Source organism: Quercus suber, unplaced genomic scaffold (assembly GCF_002906115.3).
Source record: "Quercus suber isolate HL8 unplaced genomic scaffold, Cork oak 2.0 scaffold_67, whole genome shotgun sequence".
NCBI classification, from domain to species: Eukaryota; Viridiplantae; Streptophyta; class Magnoliopsida; order Fagales; family Fagaceae; genus Quercus; species Quercus suber.
The window spans coordinates 638,289-657,747 of record NW_027069532.1 but is presented as its reverse complement, the minus strand read 5'-3'; the positions used below and the strand labels follow the sequence as shown (position 1 = coordinate 657,747).

Here is a 19,459-nt window from a genome sequence, read left to right as displayed (position 1 = left end):
TTTTCATACGTGTCTAACTTTTAGCTCATTGAAGTAACAAATGCAGTATATTATTTTACAAGTACGGTACCTACATGGTTACATTACCAAAAATAAAATGTACGGCTCTTATACGTTAGAAAAAGTAACGCATCATGCCACACAAGCTTGGTCAATCTCTTTGTCATTATAAGTGGTTTAGATTTTGCCTTGATAAATTATTTGGAAACTTCAATGTGCACAGTGGAGACCTGCAGAACGAAATGGCCATATGGATACTGATGCAGTGTTGGGCGCCATTGATCTTCTATTGATTAAGAATCTTTTGAAAGAGAACTCTTTTTGTTGATTTGATCTTTATGGCTCTTCATAGATAGCCTTTTAAGTGAATCATTGTTGTCATGATTAATGGGTGTAACGATTGTAACTGTTAGTGTAATTATTAAGATGTGATTAATTAGTTGATTGATTGGTCTTTGGTAGGTTGAAATGAGTGTTGTCATGGCTTTTGTTTGGTTGTCTTGAGTTGGAAATAAGTTGTTGTAACTACCTTGGATAGGTTGAAATCAAAGTCGTGGCAATTGTGACACACAATTCTTGTGCAATTGAGAATAACTTATTTACGGCAATCCATTTGCATATTATTTATCAAAGAAGGTTATTTTTAGTAATTTTTATGTTGAACCTATAACAAAAGGCTAAAACTTACTCTCTCTTCTCTCTCTCTTTTAATTAAAAAAAAAAAAAAACTAAAAGTTAGATTATTTACCAAAAGAAGGCTAAGATAAAAAGCAAAAAAGTTTAGGATCATCCTAAGAGCAATAGTATCCAAATTACTAAATGCTAAATTTTAGCATTTTAGAACTCCAATCCACTAAAAAACCCCAACAACCGGGTTGCTACATTAATTTGTACTTTTAGACAGTACTATTCCTGGTTTCTAAACTTAAAATCCTCTATTTTATTAACTCCTCACCCATTCTCTCTTTTCAGCCTATTCTCTCTGTTTCATTTTCTCAACCAAACAACTCTCTCTCTCTCTCTCTCTCTCTCTCGGGATAGACAATGGTGATGATTGTAACGCCCTAGCCCAATACCCAAAAACAAGAAAAAGGGATTAGATTTTTGGAGAGCTACCCACCTACCCCTTTCCCCTCAACCACACATTATGCAAAATATTTCTACCTCTTGGCCGGGTGCCTCATTTCTTTTATTTCACTTTCAAACACAATTGCAAACACACTCACATACACACTCCTCTCTACCTCTCTCTCTCACTCTCTCACTGGTGCTCATCCTCCACCATCTCCACCATCTTTTCACGGCAAGATCACCGAAAACTCTTTAGGAATCTCTAAGGCATCTTCATCTCTTTTATTTGAGGTAAAATTTCTAATCTTTTTGGCCGGTTTATATGCTTTTGCTAAAGGCTTTATTTATCTAAGCTTTGATAATGACACCCATGTGATTTATGAGCTTTAGAAGTGATATTCATGTGTTTAAATATATGGATTTTTTGTTGGTGGAATTATTTGATGAGTGGGTTTATAGTTTTTACAATGGTGGCTATCTACGTGGTGAGGATTTGGGGGTTTTGGTTTTTAATGTGAAATAAATGGTGAATATAATTTTTTTTGGTTACTAGCTTGTAACCCCATGTATAAGCATGATACACTTAAAAATATACAATAAGATGCATAATATAATTTTATATATATAATTTAAATACTATTGATAGTCATTTTTATTTTTGTTAACTCTTTAAAAATTTTGTAAGGATATTATTAGGTATAAAATGTAAGTTGTCTATTTAATTTTTTTTTTAAATTATTGTGAAACACTTTTTTTTCTTCTTCTTCATCTTTTTTTTTTTTTTTTTTTTTTATGATTAATTTATTCTAAACTCTTTGGTTTTTGTACTTAATAACTCATTTGAATGAATATTTATGTTGTAGTTCCATATTTGATTTTAAAATTAAGAAATAAAACTCTTTAAGAATAAATAATTTAGGACACATGGCGCAAAATTGGAATTCTAATTTGAGTTTCTCTCAGCTTCACCTATTATTATTATTATTATTATTATTATTATTATTATTATATAGATTTGGAGCTAATTAAAGATTTAAATTGTTAGTCTTGGAGGATATTGTGANTGTAATCTTGTGAGAACCACTTATAAAGTGTTGAGGTTTTGATGTCAAGGAAAATACTATGAATGATTTAAGTCTACAAATTTGAGTCTATGTGTCGTAAATTAATTTGTTGAGAAACTTTGAAAGTGGAATATATTATTGATGAAAGTAAATACTTAGGCTTGCCTAATTAATTGCTTATTTAGCAATCTCTAACTCATAACTAGACACAATGTCAAGCTTTATGCTTATTGTTATGTGATAGGTTTGCTTGGTATTGTTTAGATTCTAGCTAATTTCCTTTGGAACTTGGAGAATTAGGCTTTTTGCGGGTTGCAAGGTAAGTGGCTTTTTAATGGGATTTTTGAAAGTGAATCATTATTGCACTCAATTGTTTTATGGTTAAAACCATTTTGGAACATTATTCATGGTTTTCCTAAAATTTACTATTTGTACTATTATTGTTAATCATTTATGGAAAACGCATGAGGCATTGAAAGTGCATCATATTTCTTATTGCATATGGGGAAATGCATGATTTGTTAGCAAGGAAAAGACTAGCATCTTTTGGCTAAATTCTTGACAATGGAATTCATGGATTTTATGGTATATTGGAAAATTTAAAGATGCTTTGATAATTGGGAAAATTGATGCAAAACATTTTTGACAATAAATGGTTTTGAGGACTTTGAAAATATTGTGGATACTTGGTTATTGAAATATCTTATGAAACTACTTGGAAGTAAACTATGTATTTGAATACATTTAACTTGTGAGCTTTTGATGTGGGTTTGCCCTTGTGCTATGATGTTGGTGATTACCCTGTCTTTGTGACAACGTCTTTATAATGTGTGATTACCTTGTCTTTGTGATGTGTGATTACCCCATTTTCGTGACGACAAGCCAAGTTAGAGGCTCCTACTTTGCATGACATGGGTAAATCCTTGAGTGTGTGGGTGAGCCTACTGCCCATAGGGCCAAAAGATCACATGCAAAAGGGGTACTGTGTGACGCGTCATTCCCGGCTACTCATAGGGGGAAGAGGTAAATCCTTGAGTGTGTAGGTGAGGCTAGGTAGAGCCAAGAGACCACATGCAAAAGAGGTACTACATGACGCATTATTCCCTGCTGCCTATAAGGGGAATAGGTAAATCATTGAGGGTGTGGGTGAGGCTAGGCAACACCAATAGATCATATGCCAAAAGAGATACATATCATGCTAGTGTGTTTGGGTTCCAACTTGTCTGTGGCAGTATGATATCTTGGTGACATTTCCGTCTTTGTGGCACCTTGGGTGAGATTTCAGGTTTTGAAATGGTATTGGACATTTTTATGGCTCACAGTGAATAAAATATAGTTTCATAGTTATTTTGAGAAGCTTGGTGCTATATTATTTCTATCATTCTTGTTAGGTTGTTAATGAATTTGATTTTGCATAAATTAAATGGAAATTCCCAAATTATAGTATGTTTTGTAAAATGCTCATTATAATGAAACTTGCATTTCCACCACCCCCATTAATTATACTACTTACTGGGCTTTGTCTCATCCCATTCTTTCACAAATCTTTCAGAGTAAGTAATGATCGTTTTGAGACAGGTTTTTGTGGCTAGCGGTAGTTAGACCCACTAAGATGGAGGCTGGATTTTTGTTGTGGCGATCATTAGATGAACACACTAGAATAGGGTTGACTTATTCTTTTTTTATCTAATAGTGGTTATGACTTTATTCCCACTAATGGGACAAGCTGATGATATGTAATTGTATTTATTCAGACCTCCATTCTTTTGTGGCCAATGGTCCTTATAATTATTGTATAGAGTTCTAACTTACTTTGGAAGTATCATTAATGAAATTTTTTATGATAATTCTTGATATTGGTACTTTGATAATGAATTTTGGATTGAATTGTCAAAAAGGAAAAATCAACAGGTACCTTTGAGTTCTCATACTTTGGACCCTTTTGGGTTTGGGGTGTGATAGTGACAATGGTGGATCAACTTTGGTGGGTTTTGGCTTTGAGGATGGAAATCGATTGTTGGGTGAATCATTTTGGTGGTTTCGATTGGCAGCGACAAGTGGATTGGTTACTGGTTTCGGTGGGTTTCAATTGTTGGGTTGTTGGTTTCAATGGTTTCGATTGGTGGTAACAATGGTGGATCTATTGATGGTTTCAGTGGTTTTGATTGATTGTTGATTTCAACGGTTTGGGTGTTTTCAATTTGATAGATAATTTTGGTGGTTTTGATTGGTTTCGGTTGTTAGTTTATAGGTTGCTATTAGGAATGACAATGGGGTGGGTTTGGAGTGGGTATCATTATCCCCTCCCCGACTCGTCACCCATACCCGCCCCATTAACTAAAAGGAGGGATTCTTTGCCCCCATCCCCGCCATGCCATGCCCTTTAAAAAATTGTTATTTATACCCAAGTCAGTGACAATGAAAATCCTAATTATTTTTGCAATAAGAGAGAAAATGAAAACCAAAAATAAAAAAAGAAAAGAAAAAGGATAAAAGGAAATACCCAAGTCAGTGACACACGGTGACAGAGGGGGACGAGAATGTGTGATGTCAATGATGAGGTGAAGACTTGGTGGTTGAGAGTGAGAATGAGAGTGAAGAAGGCAAGGAGAAGGGAGCAGCTGAGAGTGAGTGTAAATGGAAAAAGAGTGAGAGTGAGGGAGGCAGGGTGGCTGTGAATGTGTTGAAGAGTGAGATTAGGGTTTGGAATTTTAGAGAAAGTATGATATATATACCTAGGTACTTAAGGTTTTTTAAAATTATACAATATTAATATATTTATATGGGTTGGGTAGGGGTGGGTAAGGCTAATGCCCGCACCCACCCCATTTGTTTTATTGATAGGGTAAAACCTACCCCATTAGGATTGGGTCAGGTTGGGCTATTTTTACCATCCCTAGTTGCTATAAAGAGAAAGGAACCGGTTGCTAGGTTGGAGAGAGAGAGAGAGAGAGAGAGAGAGAGAGACTCTCTCTCTCTCTCTCTCTCTCTCTCTCTCTCTCTCTCTCTCTCTCTCAGAGAGAGAGAGATTGTTGATTTATATTATTTCATTGGGTAGTTTACGTTATTGTAATGAGTTGTATCACAAAATAAGAAATGAGATGTTTTGTAAGTTGTGAAATAATATGATAAAATAAATAAAATAATTTTTTAGACTGTAAGAGACAAACCGGATGTTAATGCTCTAAGTGAATTAAAGGTTGATAATATCCCTATCATGTCACATTATTACAAATAATTTAAGTAGCCATTGGTGTGAATAAAGATTTGTTTAATACAACTAGTATGAAAAAGAAAATATATGCCACTAATTCACTTGAAAATATTTAAAAAATTCATTATCAGGACACTATAGAATTTTGACAGATGTATTTTCTAGCAATTTGTTTTCATTTTGGGTAGTAAGTTGGAAATTCCACAACGGACTTTCTTGGTTAACAACTAAGGAAAATACTAGAATCATAACTTCGTGATAAGTTATGAGTGGTAGAGTTCTGGACTCACTACTCATGACTTGCCACGTGAGTAAGTTGTGGCAAAAATTGTAATTCTAGCATTACTCAATACATGTCTCGATAAAAATGAAAGTCAAGAGTCCATTGCAGTCTAGGATGGATCAGCTCTGTATTAATTTTAACTCTGAAGAAGCCCATATGAGAGGAGACCCCCCTAAAGTGTAAACTGTAATACAGCAATAGATTAAGATCAGAAATCAAAAGGTGAAAAAGAAAGAACAAATTGAGAGCAGCCAGCGACGTTATAATAATAATAATAATAATAATAATAATAACAACAAGTAAATAAGTCTCGCATAAAGGAAAAGTCAAAAGAGTCCACTGCAGTCTAGGATGGATCTGCAGTGCAGTGCTTTGTGCAACCTTTTGTGTTAAGTTTTAGCTCTGCAGAAGACGATATGAGAGGGGACCCCCCTTAAGTGTAAACTTTAAAATACAGCAATAGACTAAAGATCAGAAATAAAAAGGTGAAAAAGAAAGAACAAATTGTAAGCAGCCAGCGAAGTTATAATAATAAGAAGATGAATGGTGAATGAGTTGGACATGTCTGTTCATTGTCCTTGTCAGTGTCGAAAATGACTCTCCGCTCCACTCCTTACTCCCAACCCAACCGTGCGCATGCCTATTTTTACACGTATAAAATTATCTCTAATACCAAACTTCATAGGACATTTATTTACTATATATATCTATTTTCTATGTCCATCTCCCACCGTTGCTTTTTGGTTTTGGTTCTTTGGCCTTTTGAGACATTTCAAAAGCCATAAGCTCTTTCTCTGCAGACACAGATTCCTTCCAAAAAGAGAGGTCAGTTTTCCGTTTCCTTTCCTTTTATACATATACACAGATATACCTTCCTTCGACAAAATTCTTTTCCACTCTTTATCAAATTTTTATTTTTATTCGTACAATTCAGCGGCAACGATGAGGCGTTACGTCTCCAAATTCATTGCTTGCCCTTTGCCTTTCACAAAAACCAATTTTTTCCTGGTATGTCTACATCCTTTCTTTTCTTTATTATTTTTGTTGGGGCTTATGTTATACTACTTGCTTTGTTTTCAATCATATTCATGCTATGCTTTTTTTTTCTCTGTTGGGTTATTATTATTGAGTTTCAGCTTTGTTTTATCTTTACACTTTTGTGCTCCAGCTCCAAACTGTTCATTTACCATAATTTTATGTTTTTTATTTCACTGTTACATTCGTGTATAAAACATGTATTTTCAATACTCAGCAACACATTTGTCAGATGATTATACTGTGTGTTTCTGAACATTGGATGTATATTTATATTATTATACACTGTTTGGTTAATTCATGATGGTTTAGCTCTGACCCATGTTTCAATATATTAAACAAATCATCTGGGGGTTTTCCAGGTTTTTTTCTTTTTATTTTTTAAAACAAAAAAAAAAAAAAAGAAAAAAAAAGAAAAAAAAGAATGCCATTTTTTAATTTGTTCACAAACATAAACTTTCAGAATTCTATGTATCAAGTCCAAACATTTTAAACATCATAGCTTCCAAGTGTTTGTGGATTGGTTCCTCAGCCCCCACACATGCTGTCTATGAATTTAAGTTTATTATTTCTGCTAAATTTTCTCAATTGATTGGTTTTTGATCTTGAGGGGTGATTGATGTTGGTAATTTTCAAAATGGCTAACAATTTTGGAACTTTATAATCAGGTCAATTGTGAGGTTGAATCATATTATGCATCCAGAGAGAGTAATAGTCAAGGTTTAGTCCGTAGTTATCTGAATGGATCCTTTGCAAAGACGTATGCTACTTCTTGTGCTACTTTGTCAGAGGATACTTCAAAAGATAGTCCTGTTTCCGATATGCTAATTGATTCATTTGGAAGGCTGCACACTTACTTGAGGATCTCCTTGACAGAGCGTTGCAATCTGCGATGTCATTATTGTATGCCAGCGGAGGGTGTGGAGCTCACTCCAAGCCCTCAACTACTCTCACCGAATGAGATTGTTCGACTGGCAAATCTGTTTGTAAGCTCTGGAGTGGAGAAAATTCGTTTGACTGGGGGGGAGCCAACCATTAGGAAGGATATTGAAGACATATGTCTACAGTTGTCGAACTTGAAAGGACTAAAGACATTGGCCATTACTACCAATGGAATGACTCTTGCAAAAAAACTTCCAAAGCTGAAAGAGTGTGGGCTTACATCCGTGAATATCAGCTTAGACACTTTGGTGCCAGCTAAGTTTGAATTCATAACCCGACGCAAAGGACATGAAAGGGTTATGGAATCAATCAATGCTGCTGTAGACCTTGGATACAATCCTGTGAAGGCATGTTTTATCCTCTCAAATTTGTGCTTATAGTTATATATATTTCCTTATTTTTCTTTGTGTTCTTAACAACTAAAAAGATTTTTTTTTTTTTTGCCGCCGTGTGGGGTGGGGGGCGGTGGTGCATGTTAAAAGCACTACTCTTAGTTCTAGTTCAAGACTTGTTATGATAAAACTTTGATTTTCAGGTAAATTGCGTTGTAATGCGTGGGTTCAATGAGGATGAGATTTGTGATTTCGTAGAGTTAACACGTGAAAAGCCAATTAATGTTAGATTCATTGAGTTCATGCCTTTTGATGGGAATGTTTGGAATGTCAAGAAACTCGTACCCTACTCAGAAATGTTGGATAGAGTGGTAAGGTAGAACTCTGGCTAGTGACCCACTTATATGATTGTGAATGTTTGTTTATACATATGATAAGTTCCTCATTGTTAATGGACAGGCAAAACAGTTTACAGGCCTAAAGAGACTTAAGGATCACCCGACAGACACAGCAAAGAATTTCATGATAGATGGGTATTGTGGTTCAGTTTCGTTTATCACATCAATGACTGAACATTTTTGTGCTGGATGCAATAGATTGCGACTTTTAGCTGATGGGAACTTCAAAGTTTGCTTATTTGGTCCTGCAGAGGTGAATTTTCTTCTGGCTTTATATGCTCTCAATTTTTACTGGCATATGACATGGATTTTGTTTGAGTATTAGCATTTCTTATTGGTATATTGCTGTTGCCAATGCTCTTTGGACCTATTTGCATTTACTTCCCCCCATAAAAAAGGTTGGCAGTGAACTCCTGGATTTAATCACATATGGCTGCATGAATGGTATTTATCTAAAAAAGAAAATCTTGCTGTGGGAACATGTCTTTCTGAGGTCATTTGCATTTGATATCTTTGTTGAATCACCAAACTTATGGATGATTCAGCCCCAACTCCCAAGGGATCAGCAGGGGACCACGCCTCATGAGAGGTCACTAGTCGAAATTCCCTTTCTCTCTACCCTTAGGGACAAAAAACTTACTTATACACACACAAAAAAAGAAAAAGAAAAAGAAAAAATCCCTTCAGGGCAAACTGACGCTCATTTGGCTATGATGGATATAGCTCTATGTCTGATGTTAATTCACCATGCATAATTGTTATGACTCTTTAGTTGTGTATGAGAGTAGTACACTTCTCAACTCTGCTAGTCACCTTACTTTTATACGTACCTACCTATTGCCAAAGAGCTCTAGCCCAAATGGCACCTCCTCCCCTTGTAAGAGCAAGGTAGATATCACCTCTTGGGCATGAGGATAAATTGCTTAGCCTATCAGGGGTGAAAAGCCCCTGGATTACCTGGTAACTGGTTCTAGCAGGTGGGGTCAGTTGTCATAGGAGTTTGATTAATAGTGAGGATTGTTGTCCATTATTCTCTACAATGTGCAACTAATCTAAAGTGACTCTCCTTTGTCACCAAAAAAGAAAAAAAGGAAAAAAAGAGCAAGGTAGATGTCGAGGTCATAACCCACCTGGTGCCTGTGTAATTATCAATCAAAATAAAAGGAAAAAGGTATCTACCTGTCAAAAAAGGGGGAAAAAAAACCCCCTTTTAGGTTAACATGATGAAGGCTTAATGCTTTGTAACTGATTTTGGGATACCTTTCTGCACAGATTGATAACAGTAGGTATCAGATAAACTATTCTGGTCATGATTAAACATATTTTGATTATTCATAGATGAAACTAGGGGAGAAACATTTTTAAGTGTATTAACTTCCAATTGAGCACTTCCGAAAGTAAAAGGTGAGTTATGGCTATTTTTTGGGCCTATCAAACTTCTTCCTATCTGTACCAAAGTAATAAGATGATTGAAGCTATAACATGTTTTGAGTGAGCTATGAGGTGCTAGCTTTGAAAAATTAGGCAAACCTTTTCATTTCCCCTAATGGAAGTTGTAGCTGAAATATTTGCCCTTTCTTTGAATACCAATATGGAAATGCAGCTTCCTTGTTATTCTTATAAGACTTCGTTATATGCAGGTTAGCTTAAGAGATCCCCTGCAGCTTGGTGCTGATGATGATGCGCTGAGGGAAGTAATTGGGGCAGCGGTATGCATTTTACAGTCTTTTCATGATGCCAGAACTTTGAAAAAATCATTAGTTTTAAATTCATGAAAGCTTCATGTTCTCAGTGGTACTAGATATTTTACTATAGGTTATTGATGTAATTGATTGGGGAATCTGCTGCTACATTTGATTTAATGGGTATAGCCTATGACTTGTCATAGAGCCACTTGAAAATTATGGGCATTTGAGGAGACAGTCATGTGCGATACTCAAACGAAGACTTATGGTGCGTTTGGATACCGTTTATTTTACTGAAAATTGAAAATTGAAAACTTATTGCTGAAAATAATAAAAAAATAATTTTTGGGTTACTGCTCACTGCTGAAAACACTGTAGCTTTGCCTTAATGCACTATTCATGTCCCATGGGCCATGAACAGTGCAAGAGGCACTAGTTCAAAAAAAAAAAAAAAAAACACTGAAATGCAGATGCACTGCGTTTCAGCTATACCCAAACGGGTACTTAATGAAGCAATTGATTTTTCAGTTCCCTAGAAAAGTATTTAGAATTAAAAAGCTATGAGCATCCGCAGCAGTGGAGCTAAAAATTTAGTTATTTGGCACCATAAAAAGTTATTTTATCTATTTTATTGGATCTATTTTAACTTTCAACACAATAAAATAATATAAATATTACAATAAAATAAGATATCTACTACAATAAAATAATATATCCACTACACACGACCATCATAGCCACACACACAACTGGGCAGAGAATAAAACTTTTTTTTTTTGTTAGCTCTAAGCTACAGTGCACATCTATCTATGAACGTGCACTGTAGCAATAAAGTTAAAAAAAATAACTTAAGCTCCATTGTTGTATGGTTATTTTTGTGTTTTGGTGAAGTGAATATAGCTTTTTAGCTCCACTGCTACAAGTTTATACTTTTTGTTAGTGTTTTCTGTTATGTTTACATTTTCTGGCTCTCTCATATGCCAAAAACTTAGACAAAAATGTTTGTTGAGTGCCAGAAAGTTCACAATGATGCACATATATAGCCGTGCTCCTGTCCCAGAACACAGAAGCCATGTTCCTGTCTAGAATTATGGCACATGACAACATAATGGACCATAATTGTTTAATTGGATTTGGATATGAAGCTTTCCTTATGCAATCTTTGGCAACTACTACTTCTAATTATTCCTATTTTGCTTCAGGTGAAGAGAAAGAAAGCTTCACATGCTGGAATGTTTGACATTGCAAGGACCGTAAATAGGCCTATGATACATATTGGTGGCTAAATTTAGGTATTGGCCTTTTCAAAAACGTCTTTGGTTTGTTTACTTTGTACATGTATTTGTAAAAATTTTCATTCTAGAATTTAATGAGGCTTTCCTTTTAGTTTCAATAGGATTAACTTGCTTGCATACAAAACTGTTTTTTTTTCTTTTATTTGGTTGATCTCATCAGCACAGAGAGGGGGGAAAACACTTTATCACATGGTTATACTATCTGGAGTTTGTATATTCAAGCAATATTACAACTCAGTCAATAATTTACTACTGAAGAACTCTGACTTATTTTGTTCTATTCATTTATTTTTAAAGTTCTGGTCTATTTTTAGCATTTTCAGTGAAAGAATATCGCTAGTTCTCACCTTTGAAATTCATCTTCATTCTTGCTTTTGCTGTAACAAGGAAATAGACAAACAGACTGTCCTTTTCACATGAAAATCGTCTACGCAGGATTCATATTATCCTGGTCATGTCAATTTATTGAACCGGCTTGTGCTGGCTGTAAGATGATGCTTTGACCACTTCTGCAAAAACCTCTTATATTAACCAACCCATGTGTGGTATACTGTTGAATTTAGTGACTGTCATAACTTGTGTGTATTTCTCAAGTAAGAGTAAGAGACACTAGAAGGCCACCTTTGGTTTGTGTACTTACACTTTACGTAGTAATGTTATCAGTTATATGCTGCAGCAAATAGGTTTTATGTTTGTTGTAATAAGTGCTATCTTCCTCCTATGTTGGAGGAGTTGAGGAAGGATGTTTATGGCTTTCCCGGTTAATGAAATCATGCATTATTAAAAAAAAGAAAAGAAAAATATGGTAGTAGTTTCTCAGCAATCTTGGAATTCCATTTTGGCATGTAATAGTTCATTTTGGTGGAGAGCTGAGAATGGCAAATCGTCTTTTAGGTTGGTGGTGGTACGTTTTATTGAGAATATGGTAGTAGTGGTGGTTCCATGAAATAGCAAATAGAAAAATAAGCCTATCCTCTCACTGGCTGATTTTATTTAATAAGTTGTGAAATAGATGGAATTCAAGTAATAGTTTAGTGATAATGACATTCTTTACAGGCCTATGTGAGTTAAAGTTTAGGCAAAGACTTGTTTTGTGTTTTACACACACTGATTTAAAATTGAAAACTCACGTTTACGAGTTACAAAAACATATTGTGTAAAATAAACACTACCCAAAGTTTAACCTCCTCTCTCTCTCTTCTCACTCCCTATCTTAAAAAAAAAAATCTTTTTGAAAAGGATGTGTGCCTATATTTGAAGTACACTTCCGATCAACGAAAAAAACAGAAAAGAAATAAACAATGGGGTTGAATCAAGTTGTACTACGTTATGGTAGGAGTATATTTTGGTGAAATTGAAAGAAGGGCCCTTTAAATTCTTGACATTTTTTAAACTATCAAAACAACAAAATATTTGGATATTTATCCAAATTCAAATCCAAATACGCACAGCATGACATCCAAATGCACTACTAAAGTTTCCCTGAATATTTTTTTTTTCCACGGGAGATGGAAAACAAAAGTGTATATATAGTTAATTAGTGAGTGGTTGTTGTTGTGCCTGATGTAATGCTCATAGTCATCGCTCATTGCTCCACCCCCACACCTTTAGTTGTTATACAATATCCTTAATTTGTCTTTGTTAACAAGTTAAGATGGCAATTTGCAATGACTTGTCTCCGGAATCTTTGTCACTTCTCTGCTGGATTTTTTTTTTTTTTTTAATTTTATATATCTAAACCATAATAATTTGTTATTTTATATTTCAACTTGACAAAAAACAGTCCCACTCGCACAAGCAAAGTTAACAAGAAATCGACAAATCATATAAAGATATTGACACTAGGCCTAATTAAAGCCGAAGTCTATGCTAGTTCAGAGTCAGACTTGTAATTCAGTGAATGGACAAAACCAAATTTCTCTCAGATCGGTGGCAACCTTATGTATGAAGCCAGGTAATGGTTAAAAAAGAAAAAGAAAAAACAGAAGAGTTTGTTGTATATTTTAACCAAGCTTTATGTGAGTGATCTAGTTAGCTCAACTGTTAAAGTTTCTGACGGTTGTATAAGATATCTGGGCTTGATCTGATGATAAAGAGCTATTATCAGGAGTGGACGCCATAGGTTGAAACTCTCCAAAAAAAAAAAAAAAAAACCAAGCTTTATTAGCTTTTATGAATGGAAAATTTTAGGCATTGGTTTAGGAGCTATTTTTAGAAGTATTTTATTGGAAGTCAAAACTTTTCTATTATAGTTTATTAACAATTGCCCTAAGAGTATCCGTTAATTAGACACTCTGAATAGGCATCCGTTAAATGTTGTTGACAATTATTTATATTTCTCATGAAAATAGTGTCAAAACTTTCTTATTATGGTTTATTAACAATTGTCCTAAGGGCATCTGTTAACATGACCCTGAATACTTTAAAAATTAGGCAAAAACTTTGTCTTAATAAATGACATTGTCTAAAATTCATCATAATTTCTTGACTTTTTTTGAATGACATATAAAAATGATTGATCTTGAATCTATATATATATATATATATATCTAAAAGCCGAAGTGTAGTATTTATTATTTCTATTCTCCTGTTAAGCCACCTCACCCTCCATATCATTGTCACATCATTATTGTTTTAAATATTTATTTTTTACCTTTAATTTTTTTTTTAACAATATTAAATATATAAATACATTGGCTTTACAAATTCATTAGAGGCGGTTTTAACTTTACATATTCATCTACTTTAATTTTGATGTTATAACTAAGTATTGTCTATACATATTCTTCTTAGACGATTTTAACTTTACATATAATTTTATCCCTTTATCTTCCTTTATTTTGAATTTTCTTATTCTCATCTTCTTTCCATAAATTTGTCACTCTCTCCCATTTTATGTATACTTTCCCACACAAAAAGGTTATTTCTTGCCCTTTCTCTTTCTCCCTATCCTTTTTTTTTTTCTTTTTTTGTTGGATTTTTTATGAGGTTTGTACTCCCATTGTCTTATTATTGACTAATTTATATGTGTTACTTGATGCAAGTATTTTTTTATCATTTTATTTACAACGCAAAATAGTTTTAATGTTGTTGACCAGATTTAGGGAAAAATCATATTATAATATGTCCATATTTTGTGTTGTTGTCAGGTTTTAGTTTATTTGGAAAATAGTAGGATATTTTGGACAATACAATGAAGAAAAATTAATGCAGTTGAAGAAGATGGTATTTGTGTAGTTTCCTTTCATTATTTGTAAACATTTTGTTTAACAAATTAGCAGCAAATTATTATGTCTTTATTATATGATATTTTTAGATGCTTGAGTAATTGTTTTAAGCATTTACGAATATTTTGTATTGCTCATATTCCTTATCTCATTTGTGTATTCTTTGAGATTTTTAAGAAAAAAATTTTCAATTTTGTGTTTAAAATTATTTATTTATCTACTCATTTTTCATATGTTGGATTATGTGTTAGATTAGATTATGATAGTATTAACACAATACTTCTTATTTTTACAAAAAAAATTTCTCTAAATTTCCCCTTTGTACTCATGGTTACAATCATTATATATAAAGTTATAACCAACACTTTTTTCTTGGGAATAATGACATATTTCTATTGCGTCACTTCAAAATCTTATTAAAAATTTTGAATTTGATTTTGCATTGGTTATTTGGCTTGATCACATCACGTTTGAAATGTTTTACATATTCAGAAGAAGAAGTTTGACTTTGATGTGATTTTATTTTTCCCTTTCTTTTTTTGAATTGTAATTTTTGTTGATTTTTTTTATAAGTTTTTTTGGTGTTTTTGATTGTAACTAGATATAATTGGAATTGAAAAAGTTTTTTTAAAACTTAAAAAAAAAAAAATTCAAATTTTATATACTTTTTAATGATACACAAAATGTTATAAATAACTTTTATTAAAAAGTTAATATTTTTGCTATCTTTTGAATTCTTGAGAAAAATTGTATTGTTTTCATTTTGGTACAAAAAAATTATATATATATATATATATATATATTACATTTGTGATTGTTCATATAATAAATGAAAATATGATTATGAAATACATTACTATTTATTAAATTAGTCTAAACTGCAAAAAATAAATTTAATGAGATCATCCTAAAAATATTATCATGTGCAACGCACAGATCCGCGACTAGTTCTAATTAATAACTTTATTTGTCAAATAGAACTGAATCTGGTACCTAAGAAACTAACCTAAGTTTTGCCCCCAAAAAGAAGTTTATATATGAATAGTACCAAGCATTGAATTCTAAGTAAATCTCAATGCTTGATGCTACAAAAGATTTCCAATCCCATCCTTAGATAATTAGTTTGCAGTATTTTACTTATGAATTAACTTAGATGGCTAGCTTTGACATACAATTGTACTCCAATTTGGAGCAATCCCATTGAGTTCTAACTTCATCCCTTTTTGCGGAGAAAATGGGTTTTGCCCTTTCTTTTTAAAATATCCAACAAAATACCCAATGTCTAAAATTAATTAGAGAAATGCCCATGTTTTTTTTCTGAAACTAATTAGGAAAATACCCTTGTTTTGAAACTCAATTTTTAGAAAATTGAGTTTCAAATGTATAACTAGATTTTTGGAATATTGAGTTACAGCAAACGTGGACTTTTTTGGAACATCAAGTTTCAAAATATGAGCATTTCTTTAAATAGTTTTTTTTTTTTTTTAAAAAGAAAAAGAAAAAGACAAAAGCCCATTTTCTCCCCCTTTTTGCTTTGAGAATTAGTAAACTTTCTACTCTCTCTCTCTCCCTCCAAACTTCCAAACACAAAGTACAAAGAGAGGCTCCAATAAATCCAACCCACTCGGCTGCTTGCATTAATATAAGATAGGCAGTAAATAATTTCCAAGTCACTTCTTAATCTTATTCATCAAACTTGGATGTTTTGCTTCGTTTTACATGAACCTCGAAAAAAAACATGTTATAAAGTGGTAGGTGATTTTTTTTTCTCAGATTGCTACCTTCATCAAGATCGAGGCTGTAATCACTCCTCTTAGGTCTTAGCTTTTTCTTCCTATAAAAGAAATCCATGAAAGTAATTTACATGCATGCGTTATACTTCATCTTAATTCTTGTTTATTATTATAAAAAAAAAGTTATTGTTTATATAGTAGTTAATTTCTAGTTGGATCTTAGTTGGAGAAGATATAGAAGAGACAAAAGGGCCTGGCATTAATCAAACAAATTGCATATATAATCCATGACGTTTGCATAGTTGAGTGTATGTGTGTATGTCATCCATTCTATATATTATTTTTGCTATTTGCAACAACTTCATGTGTGGTAGAAGGCTTGCCTTTCATAAAATAATTTATATATTATATGTATTCAAAGAATATCCCCAACCTTCACTACAAAAAACGCGCTTTGGAGCTGCGTTTTGTAGTGCTTATAGGAAGTAAGCTAAGCATGTCGCTGAGTATCTTAATGTGCAACTTTCTGTTTATTTACTCAAAAGTCAAAATGTATAATGGTTTTAGATCTAAACTAATTCGTGCACTGCTTTCACAAGGAGCTGGCGAAAGTGAAGAGGGTATAGCTCCTCTCTGCCGGTACTCATCCATCATATGTGTGTGTGTGTATATATATATATATATATATATAGACAGATATACATACAATTTTCAAACATATTATTGCATTGAGTTTCCAAAAAAATGATTAAAAAAAAAACCAAATAAAGAAAAAAGAAAAAGAATTCGTTTAGTAGTTGTTCCATGAAATAGCAAATAGAAAAATAAGCCTATCCTCTCACTGGCTGATTTTATTTAATAAGTTGTGAAATAGATGGAATTCAAGTAATAGTTTAGTGATAATGACATTCTTTACAGGCCTATGTGAGTTAAAGTTTAGGCAAAGACTTGTTTTGTGTTTTACACACACTGATTTAAAATTGAAAACTCACGTTTACGAGTTACAAAAACATATTGGTAAAAAAACACTACCCAAAGTTTAACCTCCTCTCTCTCTTCTCACTCCCTATCTTAAAAAAAAAAAATCTTTTTGAAAAGGATGTGTGCCTATATTTGAAGTACACTTCCGATCAACGAAAAAAACAGAAAAGAAATAAACAATGGGGTTGAATCAAGTTGTACTACGTTATGGTAGGAGTATATTTTGGTGAAATTGAAAGAAGGGCCCTTTAAATTCTTGACATTTTTTAAACTATCAAAACAACAAAATATTTGGATATTTATCCAAATTCAAATCCAAATACGCACAGCATGACATCCAAATGCACTACTAAAGTTTCCCTGAATATTTTTTTTTTCCACGGGAGATGGAAAACAAAAGTGTATATATAGTTAATTAGTGAGTGGTTGTTGTTGTGCCATGCTCCCCCACCTCCCCCCCCCCACCTTTAGTTGTTATACAATATCCTTAATTTGTCTTTGTTAACAAGTTAAGATGGCAATTTGCAATGACTTGTCTCCGGAATCTTTGTCACTTCTCTGCTGGATTTTTTTTTATCTAAAACCATAATAATTTGTTATTTTATATTTCAACTTGACAAAAAACAGTCCCACTCGCACAAGCAAAGTTAACAAGAAATCGACAAATCATATAAAGATATTGACACTAGGCCTAATTAAAGCCGAAGTCTATGCTAGTTCAGAGTCAGACTTGTAATTCAGTGAATGGACAAAACCAAATTTCTCTCAGATCGGTGGCAACCTTATGTATGAAGCCAGGTAATGGTTAAAAAAGAAAAAGAAAAAACAGAAGAGTTTGTTGTATATTTTAACCAAGCTTTATGTGAGTGATCTAGTTAGCTCAACTGTTAAAGTTTCTGACGGTTGTATAAGATATCTGGGCTTGATCTGATGATAAAGAGCTATTATCAGGAGTGGACGCCATAGGTTGAAACTCTCTTAAAAAAAAAAAAAAAAAAACCAAGCTTTATTAGCTTTTATGAATGGAAAATTTTAGGCATTGGTTTAGGAGCTATTTTTAGAAGTATTTTATTGGAAGTCAAAACTTTTCTATTATGGTTTATTAACAATTGCCCTAAGGGTATCCGTTAATTAGACCCTCTGAATAGGCACCCGTTAAATGTTGTTGACAACTATTTATATTTCTCATGAAAGTAGTGTCAAAACTTTCTTATTATAGTTTATTAACGATTGCCCTAAGAGCATCTGTTAACATGGCCCTGAATACTTTAAAAATTAGACAAAAACTTTGTCTTAATAAATGACATTGTCTAAAATTCATCATAATTTCTTGACTTTTATTGAATGACATATAAAAATGATTGATCTTGAATATATATATATATATATCTAAAAGTAGAAGTGTAATATTTATTGTTTCTATTCTCCTGTTAAGCCACCTCACCCTCCATATCATTGTCACATCATTATTGTTTTAAATATTTATTTTTTACCTTTAATTTTTTTTTGACAATATTAAATATATAAATACATTGGCTTTACAAATTCACTATAGGCGGTTTTAACTTTACATATTCATCTACTTTAATTTTGATGCTATAACTAAGTATTGTCTATACATATTCTTCTTAGATGATTTTAACTTTACATATAATTTTATCCCTTTATCTTCCTTTATTTTGACTTTTCTTATTCTCATCTTCTTTCCATAAATTTGTCACTCTCTCCCATTTTATGTATACTTTCCCACACAAAAAGGTTATTTCTTGCCCTTTCTCTTTCTCCCTATCCCATTTTTTTTTTTTTCATTTTTTGTTGGATTTTTTATGAGGTTTGTACTCCCATTGTCTTATTATTGACTAATTTATATGTGTTACTTGATGCAAGTATTTTTTTATCGTTTTATTTACAACGCAAAATAGTTTTAATGTTGTTGACCAGATTTAGAGAAAAATCATATTATAATATGTCCATATTTTGTGTTGTTGTCAGGTTTTAGTTTATTTAGAAAATAGCAGGATATTTTGGACAATATAATGAAGAACAATTAATGCAGTTGAAGAAGATGGTATTTGTGCAGTTTCCTTTCATTATTTGTAAACATTTTGTTTAACAAATTAGCAGCAAATTATTATGTCTTTATTATATGATATTTTTAAATGCTTGAGTAATTGTTTTAAGCATTTACGAATATTTTGT

The 19,459-nt window shown here is 32.7% G+C and overlaps 1 protein-coding gene across 7 annotated transcripts; it reads left to right on the top strand.

Annotated features, from left to right (window-relative positions):
- The first annotated feature begins 1,246 nt into the window (after nt 1-1,246).
- LOC112006530 (GTP 3',8-cyclase, mitochondrial) lies at nt 1,247-19,271 on the top strand. 7 transcript variants are annotated; one of them, XM_065772975.1, is made up of 9 exons: nt 1,247-1,362; nt 2,400-2,454; nt 6,433-6,457; nt 6,567-6,640; nt 7,336-7,956; nt 8,145-8,312; nt 8,401-8,592; nt 9,980-10,048; nt 11,227-11,589. In XM_065772975.1, exons 4-9 carry the CDS (start codon nt 6,575-6,577, stop codon nt 11,308-11,310), a joined length of 1,200 nt encoding a protein of 399 aa, XP_065629047.1. In that variant the 5' UTR covers nt 1,247-1,362; nt 2,400-2,454; nt 6,433-6,457; nt 6,567-6,574; the 3' UTR covers nt 11,311-11,589. The 7 variants fall into 7 exon arrangements, 6 of the variants coding, with proteins under 6 accessions (XP_065629047.1, XP_065629048.1, XP_065629052.1 ...); XM_065772976.1 differs by lacking the exon at nt 2,400-2,454 and having other exon boundaries at nt 1,272-1,362; XR_010628785.1 differs by lacking the exons at nt 1,247-1,362; nt 2,400-2,454 and adding an exon at nt 10,155-10,292 and having other exon boundaries at nt 5,165-6,457.
- The last annotated feature ends 188 nt before the right edge of the window (nt 19,272-19,459 follow it).